This window comes from Mytilus californianus, unplaced genomic scaffold (assembly GCF_021869535.1).
Source record: "Mytilus californianus isolate M0D057914Y unplaced genomic scaffold, xbMytCali1.0.p SCAF_1, whole genome shotgun sequence".
NCBI lineage: Eukaryota > Metazoa > Mollusca > Bivalvia > Mytilida > Mytilidae > Mytilus > Mytilus californianus.
In genome coordinates this window covers 42,038,257-42,054,211 of record NW_026262581.1, presented here as the reverse complement: position 1 = coordinate 42,054,211, position 15,955 = coordinate 42,038,257, and the positions used below count along the sequence as shown (strand labels likewise).

Below are 15,955 nucleotides of genomic sequence, written 5' to 3'. Positions count from 1 at the left end.
TCTTTTTTTTTTCCAAAATCTTATCCGTCATAAATTTTATAAATTTGGAAATAAATTACGGCATATTATTCTATTGAATTCATAGTGGACCATTGCAGTAGCACATTACAATATAGTTTGATTGAAAATATTAGTATCTGCATCTTTTCATTTCTACATTTCACCTTTTAATGCTCTTCTGCCATACTTTTTTGACCAGCTGATTTATACCGTAAAGACCAGCGAGGGATGGTTATGCCTATATGCTGACAACTGATATTTTTGCAAATAGCTACTGTACTGGAATTACCAACAGGGCTAAACCGAAATAAGCTGCATTGGCTTACTATACTGTATTGGTTAGCTCATTGTTGAAGGCAGTATAGTAATTATCCTTATATCACACCTTCATTTTTATAGCAAATGAACTGGCAAGACTGATATGTTCACCTTAAAGTCGTTCTATGTGCATATTAAAGTTGACAAACATGTAACTTTCCCGATTATTCTATACACTAAATATTGTTGACCTACTGTTAATAGTACCTGAGAAAAAGACCTTATAAAAAAAACTGAACATTCATCAACCATGATGAAACCAATTACCGGTAGCTATTTTGTGGCGGTCAGTTTTTATTGGTAGAGAAAGCCATAGTGCCCTGAGAGAACCACAGACCTTCAGGAAAACTGACAATCCTTGTCAATTTAGATTGGAGTTGAGCGCACATACCAAGTTCTGGGTTCAACTCACAACCTCAGTGTTGACAGGCTAGTGATACAGTAGTTGAACTACTTAGACCACCCAACCACCGAGGTCCCTTTGCTCATTTGAGGTGAAGGTCAGGAGAACAATGCACTTATGGACAGATACTTCAAGCCATAAGACATTTGTATACAAAATATGAATTATCCATTTGTTAAACCTTCTGAAATATAAAACCTTCTACAAATATTTACACTGTTGCAGCTGCTGCCACCTCCCCTGGATTAGCATCCCTATGTCTTACATTCTAGGGGGATAAATTACAAAAACATTTTGTTGCAGTCAGTGCATCCAAGGGACATGTGTCTATATGAAATTAACTATCCTTTCTAAGTAACAGCACATTAACTCATCTACTTAACATATTTGTCGAATTCAAGGCACAAGGTTCATATTGATAATTCTTATGAATAAACTGTTGACACAGAGATATGTCTCACCTGTGTTTTTTATAGTAAAATGCAAATGTTGAAATTAAAATAGCAATATTTTTTTCACATGTATATTATGTAAAATATTTAAAGTCAATGAACCAGGACTACAGGAAAAGGGCCAAATAATTTCTGTGGAAAAAAAAGATATGCCAATGCTGCTACATCTGCATACCAAATAACATTAACTAATCTTAAGCAGTTTCCCTTATACAGACCTATCACAAACTTTAACATGTAAACTATGCAAAAGTTTCAAAGTAAATAGACCATGACTGAGGGGGCTGGGCCAAATAATCTCCATGGAAATGAGATGAATTGTTGTTTGTTCAACTACATACCAAATAACATTAACTAAACATAAGTGGTTCCCCATTAACTGACCTGATCACAAACTTCAACATGTAAACTATGCAAAAGTGTCAAAGTAAATAGACCATGACTGAGGGGGCTGGGTTAAATAATCTCTATGGAAATGAGATGTATTATTGTTTATTTAACTACATACCAAATATCATTAACTAAACATAAGTGGTTCCCTTTTAACTGACCTGATCACAAACTTCAACATGTAAACTATGCAAAAGTTTCAAAGTAAATAGACCATGACTGAGGAAGCTTAGCCAAATAATCTCCATTGAAATGAGATGTGCCAATGCTTTAACAACTGCATATCAAATATCACTGACTTTTCATAAGTTGTTCCCCTTAAACTGATCTAATCACAAATTCTAACATGTAATCTATGTAAAAGTGTCAAAGTCAATAGACCATGACTGAGAGGGCTGGGCCAAATAATCTCCATGGAAATGAGATGAATTATTGTTTATTCAACTACATACCAAATAACATTAACTAAACATAAGTGGTTCCCCATTAACTGACCTGATCACAAACTTCAACATGTAAACTATGCAACAGTTTCAAAGTAAATAGACCATGACTGAGGGGGCTGGGCCAAATAATCTCCATGGAAATGAGATGTATTATTGTTTATTTAACTACATACCAAATATCATTAACTAAACATTAGTGGTTCCCCTTTAACAGACCTGATCACAAACTTCAACATATAAACTATGCAAAAGTTTCCAAAGTAAATAGACCATGACTGAGGAAGCTTAGCCAAATAATCTCCATTGAAATGAGATGTGCCAATGCTTTTACAACTGCATACCAAATATCACTGACTTATCATAAGTGGTTCCCCTTAAACTGATCTAATCACAAATTTTAACATGTAATCTATGTAAAAGTATCAAAGTTAATAGACCATGCATGACTGTGGGGGGCAGGGTCAAATAATTCCCATGTGAATGAGATTTGATTTGATTTGATTTTGATTTTTGGTGTTTTAATGCCACTTTTAAGCACCACTTTTGGGCTATTTCGTGGCGGCCAGTTTTTATTGGTGGAGGAAGCCGGAGTGCCCGGAGAAAACCACAGACCTTCGATAGGAAAACTGACAATCCTTGTCAATTAAGATTGGAGTCAAGTGCACCGGCACGAGCGGGGTTCGAACTCACAACCTCAGTGTTGACTGGCCAGTGATTACAGTAGTAACTACTTAGACCACTCGGCCACCGAGGCCCCCCATGTGAATGAGATGTGCCATTGTTAATACAATTGCATACCAAATATCATTGCCTTATCATTAGTGGATCTCTTTAAACAGACCTAATCACTTTGACAAATTATTGATGCTGGAACAGCATAACTAAGTCTTGCTTTTTATCTCCATCCGAGGTGAGACAAAAATACATCAATAGCTTCTCTTCCTGTAAATGACTGATTGATATCCACCTTTCCATATCAGGAATAGGGCAGAAATTCTTTTGTCTGGCTAGTTTAATCATATCAACTAATGCTTCTTAATTTATTTTCAAGCCATTACAATTGACAAGCAGCAATATGAGGCATTAAGTAAATTAAATATGCAGTGTATTCACTATATTTTATTACAATGAAGTATTGAACAAATAATGATCTTCCAAAACAAACAATTCAACAAATGTAACAAACTATACAAAACAATAACAATAATCACCCTTCAAAGTTCAAACAACAAAAATTATAACAATAATACATGTTAAGCTAGTAAGTCACAGAATGTTATTTTAAATGTTTTCTTCACTCAACTTAGTACTATGTTAGTGAAATCAACTTTATACATATCTTGTTTCTTAATGTAGATTTCATCTCATATTAGTTCCTTAACAAGATTTCATCTCAAATGAGTTTATTAATGAAGATTTCTCAATATAAAAATAAGGAGATGTGGTATGATTGCCAATGAGACAACTATCCACCAACACTTTTTTGCTTTTCATATTTTTAAAATTGAGCTAACTTGAACAGATTTCATAGATATATATATATGTCCCTAGCTCATAAAAACCTATCATTCAGAAATCTAATTTAGCCATTATCAGAAAAGTTTGGAACAGTAATTTCAGTAATACTGAAAATTAAACTTTACCTACAGTAAAGCTGAAGAGACAATTTAAGGGACAAAACTCTAGAAGAGTATAAAGAGCAACATTGAAAATCAGTCATGACTAGAATATTATGAGGTCCTACTTAAAAACAATCTAAATAAAAAATGTATCTAGAATCTGTTTAAACATTTTCGAGGTAATTCAAAAGTCATTACCCCAACCACCCATAATATAAAATTAAATTTTACTTAAATTCTTACAAATTTCTAAAAGAAAATGCAACCACTCACAATATGTAATTTGAGTGCCTCATATTTGCCCATGCTTTTAAATCTGGAACAGCCCAAATAAACACATGTACATAGCTGAATTCAGTGACTTATAGATTAGACACAGCAACTTTTCATTATCCTATTATAATCTCTAACTTTACATAAAAAGTTTTATAACATGTTATACACAATAAAATAGAAACTTTAACATTATAATTCACCATTTCTGAATCTAAACAGACTAAAATCTAAAATCCCCCAAAATGGAAATATAATCATATGGTTGAATAGTTTAAGATTTTGTTAGCCAACACTATGGTGTATGTTTTTGAAAGTATTACCTAGAATACATTCGATTCTGAAATGACAACTTAAAAGTAATTTATAATCTCATTGCATTAAATAACTTTTAATAATATGCAACTTCTCAATTTGCATAATTGATGAAATCTGCATTGCCTCTATACATGATACTACGACAAGGTACTGTGATGGCTAGTAACCAACATTTCATATAAAACTAGAATTAAGTGATTTAGAAATCTTAGATGCCCCTACTTGCAAAATAACTCTTTTAATGGTAAATGCCAAAACTATCTTCAAAATTGAAAATGACCAGTATGTTATGTTTCATAACTTTGGTTTAAAATCTAGAAAGATTTTGTCTCCAAAATCAAACTTGACCTGTATTTTATGGTCCATGACAAAGTTTTAAAAGATTTGGACAAGCAATATTATCATCATCAACTGGAAGAGGAAGAAACCCCTTTAAATTGACTAAGGGGCATAACTCTTGAAGGATAAATGTCAAAACCATCACAATTGATCTTGATTTGTATTTTATCGTCCATGACATTATTTAAAATTTTAAGCAATTTAGTCAAGGGGTATTTTAATTATCCTGAAAACAAACTTATGTAGAACAGACAGACTGACATGTGCATCACAATATGCAGCCCAATTCAAGGCAGGAGTATAATAAAGAACAATAATCAACAAAAAAATCAAAATATTTTGAAATTAATTATTGCTTGTAAACAAAATATGTTCAACAACAGATGAGTGCCACAATATCTACATCAAACAAGATAAGTTAATAGAAAAATAATCTATTTTATGCACCAAAACTGCACAAAGTCATAAAACAAACATCATTTCATAATTTCTTATCTTCTCATAATAAATCTGTATGTACACCGACGCCAAATCTCTCTATACACATAAAATAAAGAGTGCAAATGCTGAAATGTCTAACTGGCTTTACTTTTATGATTGAATTTTAATCTGAGGCTTGAAGATAAAGGTTTAACTACAGGTATCATATAAAATAAATATTATCAATGATTCATGTAGTGTTACAATTGAAGAAAACTGTTTTTTACAAATTTTCAAATTTGTTATTGAAGTGATATATATAAAACCAACTTTTTAGCTATATTATTATTCAATATACCATTTTTATAAATGTTTAAAAAAAAAACATACATTATTTTTTTTCAAATTATACTGTCAAAATCTTAGCTAATTCTGCTCTAATATTAAATTTTCAAATTAATAAAAAAGAACGAACAATTATTAAATTCAGTTACAAGAAGATATTTTTTTTTTATTTTTAAACTGTATACAAACCCACGAGACAATAAAAACAAAAAAACAATACAAATCCTCCAAATAAAATTTACTGTATGTTTGAAAACATTTATTGCTACTTCTTTCCCATTTTAATGGTAGTTTTAACACTGCATTCTTATAATTTAATCACTATGAAGTAGATATGATTTCATTTATATTCATGGGTTGAGGGAGAATCATATTTTCCTGGAAACCTTATTTTATGGGTTTTAGAAATGTTGCATACATACTTTTCTCTCATTCTCTGTGCACCTAAACCAGATCTGACCAGTTTGATAAATCTTACATCATTTTGTACATTGATTTAATTTGTCGCATGTTATTTCCCGCCATATTTGATTAGCACTTGTCATTTTTCTTTTGACCATAAACATGATAAGAGAAACAGATTCTATAACTTTACCTGTGTATTACAATATAAAAACTTATTGACTTTCTGCTATTCAATTTCAAAACCTTAAAATCTTGAGTGGATAAATAATATTCAATGGGGTTGGTGGTGTAAAATCTACCTGTAAGAAATTTGTATATTGTTGAGCACTAACATTTGTTGATCTTTAACAACAAAATGCATTAAAATTTTTTTTTTTTTTTAAATTATATTAAATCTATTGCACATACATTTAAATCTTCAAAGTAACTTTCTGAAAATAATAAAATATGCAAAAATGATAACATAGTTAATACAAATAACAACCATTCAATTGTTTTCTTTTTCTTTTTTATCAATATAAACAAAAAATTGAGGATAAAAACTTTAAGTTGAGCATGATTAATGTAAAAACTATTTCATCACTTCAGATATAAGTACAATGTATCAACAGTTCTACATCATAAAGTTGAAATTCTGTTTCACAAACAAATGTATTTTCTTAACAACAAATTTATATTGTAAAAAAACCATTAAAAGTATGTATCTTTAAACATAACCACTATTGTCCTGACATTTATATGCATAAATATCTTTAGATTTTCTATTTTAAAACATTTTCTTTGAATTTTCAATGTATCTTTCTTCCTTCTGTCCTTCTGAGGCACGTAGGAGCTGCTGTTCTACCTGTGTATGTATGGAAACACTTGGACCACAGAAATTCACTGGGATACTAATGGGATGATATGCTGTTGATGCTTTAGTATTTGTTTCATCTTTAAACACATTTTTGAAATGTGTAGGATGTATTGTCACTGGAACATAATGTGTTCCAAGAGGATGAAGTACAAAGGCTGGAAGAGGCACCTGTTTTGAATCAAAACGTCCATCACTCCCAAAATCATTCTGATATCGTGGAACTTTATTTTTCTCACAATAACTGTTTGTAGAACTATTTTCAGATCCTAAATATCGACTATATTCAGTGCCAGGACTGGAAGTTCTATAGCCCACTGTTTTTTGCTTTCCTTGTTCATTTTCATCCTCCATTGAATCAGATGATCTATCACTTTTGTGATGATAAGGACGTCTTTCTTGAGAAAACCTTTTGGTAATATTGTGCTTAAACTTGTAAGCATGTGACTTGTGGTAATCAATCTTGTGTCCATTACTGCCTTCAGATGAATTCTGGTCACTGGAGCATGAACTTCCTCTTGACCCATTACATTCATCTTTCTCTGCTGTATCTCTCTGAACAGACTGCAATGTAATGCATGATAAGCTTCCATCTGACAATGACTGATTACTGGAACTACAGTATCCTGATGTTTGGCTGGATGTTTGTTCAGTTGGCTTCAGTAAGGTACAGAGGTGTTCATCCTGTTTTATCAGGGCCATGTTGTTTTCTGAAATTCCCATGCCTTGCAGCACTTGGCCATTGCTCTGTGAATTAAAATTTGAAATTGTTGCTTCTGACGTCAAGGAATCATCAGGCTTTACAGCTTGGACATCAGATGCAGATTTTACTACAATAGAAAACAACTAAATGAAATGTTTGTACTACAGGTAAATGCAAGTTTAGAGAAAAAACCTTTCTTACATTGCTTTCCTAAGAGTCAAGGCTATTAAGAGCTGACAGTTTGTGTAGATATATTTAGTTGAAGACTGTATTTGACCTCAAAATGTCATTCATAATTTGTGTTGTTGGGTTCATATACACAACATCTCTTGTTATTTATAATTAGCAACACTTTTAAAATAAGTATCAAAAATTATCAAATAATTAGAAACTAGTTCATTAATTTTATACCAAAAATAAAACCAATTAAAAAGTTATTTCAAATATGCTTACTAAGTAATAAAATATACTACATATTTTTTATATAAATATAAAAACATGTACATAATCATATTTGTTGGGAAGCAAAATTGGATGCACAACATTCAAAACTCACCAAAATCTCCTAGAAAAATCAACAATTAAACAAAGAACACCGATTGATTAGACAATACACAATTTTAACATTTCAAAACCTTATTGATGTTAAGGTTGTGCCAATGTTGTTCCATCTTCTTCAGACATAAATAAACTGACTGATTGCTCAGACAACGACCATAATATCATCTTTTCAAAACAATTCAGGTAACATCCAAGACAAAACCATTTAAATTACAAGATAAAACATTCATCATGCAGATCTGTAGTGCAAAAACTAGTACTGGACCAGTACTTATTGACTGTTCAACCAATCTTAAACATAACAGAAGATTATTTTGAAAATTGCATCACCAGTTTTTAAATGGCTCACCCTATTTATGAGTATCTGTAAAGATATTCAGATAAACTAAAGAACAACTGGTCATGAAATTTTCTTAATGACTTTCAGCTATGCCTAAGACTATGAAGAAGAAGTCAAAACTAATATGGAATATAGAGTACTAGTTTCTACACTCAGTAATATGTACACTGTATTACAGACTATTGTCCCTACGGTATCACATAGTGGAAATAAGTAATTCAATGAAGTCCAGTGCATACGCTAATCTGAACTCAAACTAATACACAGTCATACATCATAACTACATAGATATAGAAATCTACTAGTTCTAGTAAAAGTCAAAGATATGTCAAAGTTACTTTCAATGAAATCGAAATATTATAGACAATAGCCTGTTAATACAGTTATTCCACACGTCACACAAATATAACAAGAGAAACATTAAAATCATCATTGTGTATCATGTGCATCTGTGAAGCAGTGTTACTGTATTGCCTGTTGAGGCTAATTACAGAGCACAGATCTATGATTTTAAAAGATAGATGCATTACCTTGAAAGAACAAAATGCATCCTGAAAACAACTGCATTAGTAGAGAATTGCAAAATGTAAAACAAGATGTATATATTTTGTTAATAAAAATGTCATGAATGTCAAATTCCATCTGCTGAAAATAAAGATATTAGATATAACTAAGACAAGCACATCCTTTAACCCAAGAAAACTGGAAAGAAAAGTTTTAATTGGTACAGTACGAAATGGACAAGATATTTTAAACAAACTGTTGTAAATTTCAGGAATGGTGTATTGATATGGGTACTGAGGATATATTCACTTAAAATTTCAGGAACCCTTTCTTTTGCCCAAAACACTTGTTTTATCAACATTTAGGAACCCCTTATAAAACAAAGAACATCAGAGTTTTTTTATGCCAACGCCTTTAGTGATCAATCAATGTGGACCAAAACTATAAGAAACATCTTGAAATCATATTTAATAGATAGGGTTTGGATTGACACAATTTGAGCAAGAGTTACTTCCCTTTTGTCACCTTGATGGAGGTTCAAGTGCATAAATTTGTTTACAAATAAACCAAATTCAACTTGTTAAACTGACCACTAGACTTTAGAAAAAGAGTTTTTCTGAACAATTTTTTATTTCTTTTTGTCTTGCTTAATTCATTAGTACCATATATCTCCAAATATCTGAACTATGTCATATAGCAGGACTAAAAACAAAGAAGGAAACTATTATTTTCATGAATTTGTCTGAAGTCAAATTAAAGATTTGGTCATAAGTCATGTAAGTAAGTCAACTGAAACAAAAGTCATATGTTATTAGGAATTTCTTTATGTTTATCATATAAAATCATAAAAAATCTCATAATCTCAAATCAAAAAGTGCTTACAGCATATATTTTTTAAATTACAGGGATCATAACAAGGTCAACTGAGCAAAAGAAATCTGTAATAAGTGACTCCTCATCACACAACATTGTACTAATACAAAGATAGTTATATATTTGCAAGGAATCAAAACAAATTTAGGATTACTATCAGAAAGAGCAGGCATGTTGATTGATTGGCAAGAACATGACACAATTTTGAAACAAAGCACTCAAAAGATTAATGCAGCTGAGTATATTCAAATTGGTCCAGCAGTTTCAGCAAAAGTTCTAAGTTAATAGACTGACGGTAGACATCTAGAGATGGCAAAGCTCACACTGACCCTTTGCGCAAGATGAGTTAAATATTAACATATTTCATGTCACTTCACAAATAAGAATGATTCCTACCTGTTGATAACCGCAGAAATTTCTTACTGCTCTGTTCTAAAAAGTTTGTCATTCTCTGATAGAAAGCATCTTTAGGATCCAGCCCTTCTGTGTCGATTAATTGTCGTAGTATCTCCTCTTGACATTCCTTATATCCCATGTAAAATTTTTCCTGACAGCATGGATTAATTCCCCCACCATCTGGTGGTAACTCTTTCTCCATCATTTCTATAATTATATCAATTCAATAACTGAATATGAGGACTGATGATTTTTAAAGGATAATAATCATTTAATTTAAGTTGCTTCTAGGATGATTGCAAAACAAAAATGTGCCCATAGTACATGGATGCCCCACTCGCACTATCATTTTCTATGTTCAGTGGACTGTGAAATTGGGGTCAAAACTCTAATTTGGTATCAAAATTCGAAAGATCATATCATAGGGAACATGTGTACTAAGTTTCAAGTTGATTGGACTTCAACTTCATCAAAAACTACCTTGACCAAAAACTTTAACTTGAAGCGGGACAGACGGACGACGGACAGTAAAATTTGGTTATAACAAATTTCTTGGAACCAGTGGTATAACTTCGCTATAAAAGTACTTAATATCAATGTCAATTTAAGTAAATTCATAAATGATTGTGAAGTTTTTATTATTGCAAATAATGCCAATGGCATACTGATATCTGACTGATACATATATCTGTATGCAGATTTTCTTGAAATCGCAATCATCAATCTGGCATTTTTGTCCATCCTTAAAAAATCGCAATAATAAATGCATGCAATCATTTCTGAATTTACAGTACTTATTCATATAAAATCATTTAATAGAAATGTAGAAACCAGACTGTTAAAATCCTATTTCATGGAAGTATGACTAATGAGAGGGAGTATTAAGTCTTACTTGACCTGTAGAAGTTCACTTTTTTTATGAAAATATTAAAGTTCCTTTTTTGCACTGAAACTTTTCAATACCTTAACTGTCCAAATGTTTCATACCTCTGAAATTATGCAAGTTCAACAGGTTTCGTATCAGCTTGGATGCCATTTCTATTATCTCTGTCTTCTCAATACGACCTTGACCCTGAAATAGAGAGGTAATTATGGTATTGTTTTTAACTACTGTGAATTTGAAATAAAACATTGAATTGTATTTAGCTAGGCAAATTACAAAATTTGAGTAATCTTCATTATTGTACATTTGTACATTGTTGTAGTTGAACCTTTTTTTTATCACAGATGTATACACCATGCATTACTTATGTAATTCTTAATAAAGAAAATTCTCCTTGACAAGTATGGTACATTTTTTTTGTAATTCAAATACACATCATATAGTCACTTGAATATCTATAGCATAGCATATCATTAATAAATTGCTTGACATTGACTGGATAGGATCTAAAGAATGATCACTTCACTGCACTATTTTGTTGGAACAATGAAAGGTAGTGATAAACCTTGGAAGAGTTAGACATCAAGTCAATACCATAGGGTTTTGATTGCATTCCATGCAATCTTTACCAAAAAGTAGAACTATGAGCTATTGCTCACTAATGAACCCCCCCCCCCCGCCCCCTTTTTTCCCTTCCTTAAGTATTCAATAAACAGAAAGTTGAACTCTTTCAATTTTGTTGTATTTTACCTGTTTCAAGTAGCTTGGAGGGATAAGTCGGCTGAGTTCTGCTAAGCAGTTATTCATGCGATCTCGTCGCCTCTTTTCTATGATTCTGTGCGACATTGGATCCTATAATAACAATGCAAATGAACCATAAAAAACACTTACTATAGTAGTTTATCATTAAAAATACTTGATTTGGCAGCCCAACCTCAGCAGCCAAGATGGCATGGGTTGGGTATTTGTTGGACATTTACGTATTAATATTCTTATAGCATGTACGTATCTGTATGCCCCACAAGAGCTCTGAATTGGAAATAAAATATGTTTAATATTATTAACGTAACAACACAAACAAAATCCTACGAATGTGTGCTAGTCTTAATTTTAATTTTTTTGTCAGATATTTGGAATCCTCTGGTTTTATCCATGTGGTGCCATTAAAAAATTTTGCCCGCTATAAACCCCTTACTTTTCTTTTCATAATTTTAATACATATATAGTTTTATAAGCCATTTTTTTAAATCTTATAATATCGTTTACCTTTTCATAGTTTTTGAAAGAAATAAAGTGCCATTGTTAATTGTATAAAAAATCTAGAATCATTCCCCGTCAAATTTTCAATTGCATTTTTTTCTACTTTTTTTTGTTCCGTTATACATACTATCAATTTATAGCATTCTTTTAAAAAACTTGCTATTTTGAAACAGAGTATCGAACATCCTTACTAGTGTACATTATTGCAAGTTTACGGCAAGAAACTACGGTGCTTTGGTTGTTTTGGTTATTTAAACATTATTGCACCTTTTAGGCAGTATTATTTGCATTTGATATATTTTGGAGGGACAAGTAACAAACTTTTTTAAAAAGAAAAAAAACTTGATTTTGCAGTGATTTAAGAGCTTTTGCTGTGTTTCAGGTCTCTTTCTGATTTTCTGATGAAAAAATAAAATAAAAGTGCTGTTTCATTGCTTTAGGTGTTCAGTGTTGTTAAGTGCATGTAGGAATTTTGTGTCATGAACTAATACAGTGTTTTCCTTCCTTTACAGAATAAATTTAGCGTCAGCGTTATATAAAAGTTAATGCACGAGTCTACTTGTTTGGCATTCTCAAACTTATAACTCAGGTTTATTAGACAAGATAGTAAAAAAACTTACCCGTGGCAGTTTAGCTTTTTTTACAGCCTGCATCTCCAATTCATCTGGTGATATTGCAAAATTCAAAGGCCTGAAAAAAAAATTACATGTGCTTTACGGAGACCTGCCCAAAATCTTTCTTGTGTTACGTTGTGTAACAGGTCATTGACAAAGTGTTGTTAAAGAAGTTCATGTTGCAAGGGGACCACATAGATGATAAATAAGCTACATATAGGGATATTTTTGGTGCAAAATGTTGAAGAAAATGATAAAGGAAACACTAAAAAGGCTAGTGGTACCGTGACATCAGTTTACTTAGGTACAATGTACATAAGATAGAATATTTTGCAAATATTGCTCATAACACAGCTTAAACCTCTATCTATGAACCATTTAACTGTTTATCAATATATATATATATATATATAAAAAAAAATAACATAAGTTTTGCTCACATAAAAAAACGGACCCAACCAATGCATATTGTTTTATCAAGGCTGAAAAATTACTTTCCAGCTTTTAAGCTATAGTTAGTGTTGTATTTGAAGTCAAGTTTCGTTCGTATTTCAGAAATTTATATTTTCAATTGATACATTGTATATGCCTACCTTATTCAATTATAATTTTAGTCCAGCTACATTTTCTTTGTATTGTACATATTTGTACCAAAGCACCATAGCTGAACAACCAAATACATTAAATTTGTATTTTCAATAGTTTATTTGGTTAAGAAAGACCCTAAGCTAAGAAATTTAAAATGACAAAAAAAAAAACATCAAATGCTAGGTTCTATCTTTTCAATCTTCCATTGCATAATGCTTGTAGAGCTCGAACAGACTGACTTGGTGTGGTATCAGTTCTAGGAATATTAGATATGAATGCAGCTTGTCAAGTTTTCCTTCTTTAAACTACATGTAGTTTTTAACTGATAGAGGGTAGAAATTATTATGTCTCTCATGAGACTTTAGACAGGATATTGAAATATCTTGTGTCCTGTGCTATTCTACATGTACACAGTACAGTAACAATTAAAAAACATACTTTTCTCTGATGACTTTTTAGTGATAACACTTTCTAAATAAAAAATTTAACAACTCTACAATATTAAAAGATAACATAACCAATGTAACACTGCAATTTCCAGATTGAAATTATAATTTAACCAAGTGTTACTGTAGGGTAACATATTTACCGTTGCTTCCCTGAAAAAAATACTTGTTAAAAGAGGATGAAAACAAACCCTATACCTCACATGAAATAAACTTAAAATGGTGATTGTTACTGTAAAATTGTCACCAGTGTAATCATTCTCATGTAGTGGTTATAAATTTATATGCTGATTTAAGGACACATTTCTGAACATAAATGAGAAGGATGATGGTTTTCAGAGGGATCAATCTAACAAATTTATTATCATTTTTGGAAGGATAACTTGCTAACCAGAAGTAGCAATTATTGATTTACATGTGTAAACAAATGCACTTTTCAATATTTTTGTAAAAAAAAAATGTTGCACTGTAAATTTATATCCAAAACAGGTTATTATAACCCTTTTGAGTGACTAGTCCCAACCAAGGACTCAGAAATAAACAAAACAGGTTGGTGAAAATCGAGGATTGGGTGTTTACAGCTTTAATTAATCGTGATATTGTAATAATCCCTGTATATCACAATTATGCTGGCATTCAAATTTTAAATTTCTAGTAAAATCATGTAATTTGCTCCCTCCATTATGACATATTGGGGTACATGCATCTGTCCAGTATTTTTTCCACTTCTTGAAGATATCCCTTCGAACACCTCTCACTTCCCAGGTGTACAGACACGTGCCAATTTTCAGCCTCGAAAAATCACTTTTTGATCGATATTTGAACGAAAACATATAAATCTAATAGTTTTGAAACTTGTGGAATTAAATATTTTTTTTTATTTTCTTCAAAGTCCTTTGAGTAATTAGAAATTCGTAAAACAAATACACCATGCGTGATAACACGTTTTGCTACATGGCCTCGGAAAAATCAAAACAAATCTGAATAACATCTTACCTTTCTGCAATCTCGAGCTTTATTCTCTTTGCTGCATGTTCGTCCATGAAAGAATCAGACATTGAATTTTCACATGTATTCATTTTGTTTACATTAGACACAATAACGTCAAACAGATGCAGTTCCAACTTTTGTAAATAAAGACCACAGCACATCTCACGTGTCATAAAATGTATGCATGTGACGTTGGGCTATTTCTGATTGAAGTCACGTTGGCACATATTAAGCTCCTCCTTCAAACAAGTCTGCCCAGCGGTCGAGATTAAAAAGAAATATGATTTAGAAAAGCTGAAATTGTAATTTTTACTTTGATTTTAATAAATAAACCAGTTGAAGGAGTTGAAAATAGCTGGGATAATGTGTACCCATAAAAACAATTATGTCGGAACACATGCACCAAATTAATCATTGATTTTTTCCAACATAGCTCAGATGTATCAACACGTGTGTGAATTATAAAAATGTGACATTCGTGTAATGTGTAGACATAGATCATTTTACTTAAACTATCATCATGTTGCTCATTGTGGGTCCATTAATTTGATAATTTGAATAAAGAATATTCTTCTATGAACGACTTTTTCTCATATTTTTTCGTGGTGGAGGGGAGGTTCCGGGGGTTTGAACCCCCCTTTTTCGACGATCAATGCTTTGGAATGGGGACATATGGTAAGACCCCCCCTTTTTCCTGGGTTGGAATCCCCTTTTAAAAAATGGCTGGATCCGCCCCTGGACATCAACCCCAAAAAAACTTGACTCGATTGACTAGGTGTTCGGACGGATCAGCAGTTCCTGTCCAACTTTAGTGACATTCTCCGTGTCAGTACTCTTGTTATAAAATGTTGAAGAATACACATCGTGCAATATTGATTAATCTCTTGTTTGACACTGACACATAATAAAAGTAACAAAACATCCACACATGCAAATATCGTAATAGGCGAAAAAGGGAGAGGAGAGTAATCAACCGAAATGGTAAAAAAGGGGGGTCGTACGCTCTATACTCTCCACAAGAATCCGCTACTGCCTACTGCTAACACTTAACCAATTTCATTGACAGTTCGAAATGAAATGAAACCACGAGTTTTGTTTTAATTACTAATTAAGGAGTTCATGGAATAGAAGACGGTCTGGTTTCAAAATAGAGAATAAAGTGCCAAGACTGCAGAAAAATGGGCCAAAAAAAATTAAGAATTATTGCGAAAAGTAG

General features: G+C 31.8%; 1 protein-coding gene across 1 annotated transcript in view; it reads right to left on the bottom strand.

Annotated features, from left to right (window-relative positions):
* Positions 1 to 3,113: 3,113 nt before the first annotated feature.
* The window catches only part of LOC127720799 (uncharacterized), a 100,028-nt gene continuing 87,186 nt past the window's right edge, over positions 3,114 to 15,955 (bottom strand). Inside the window, exons 5-6 of the mRNA XM_052227584.1 lie at positions 9,959 to 10,165; positions 3,114 to 7,411 (exon numbers count right to left, since the gene is read on the bottom strand). Of these exons, the coding sequence (XP_052083544.1) occupies positions 6,495 to 7,411; positions 9,959 to 10,165 (1,124 nt within the window). The 3' untranslated portion in view covers positions 3,114 to 6,494. The remainder of the gene's footprint in view (positions 7,412 to 9,958; positions 10,166 to 15,955) is intronic.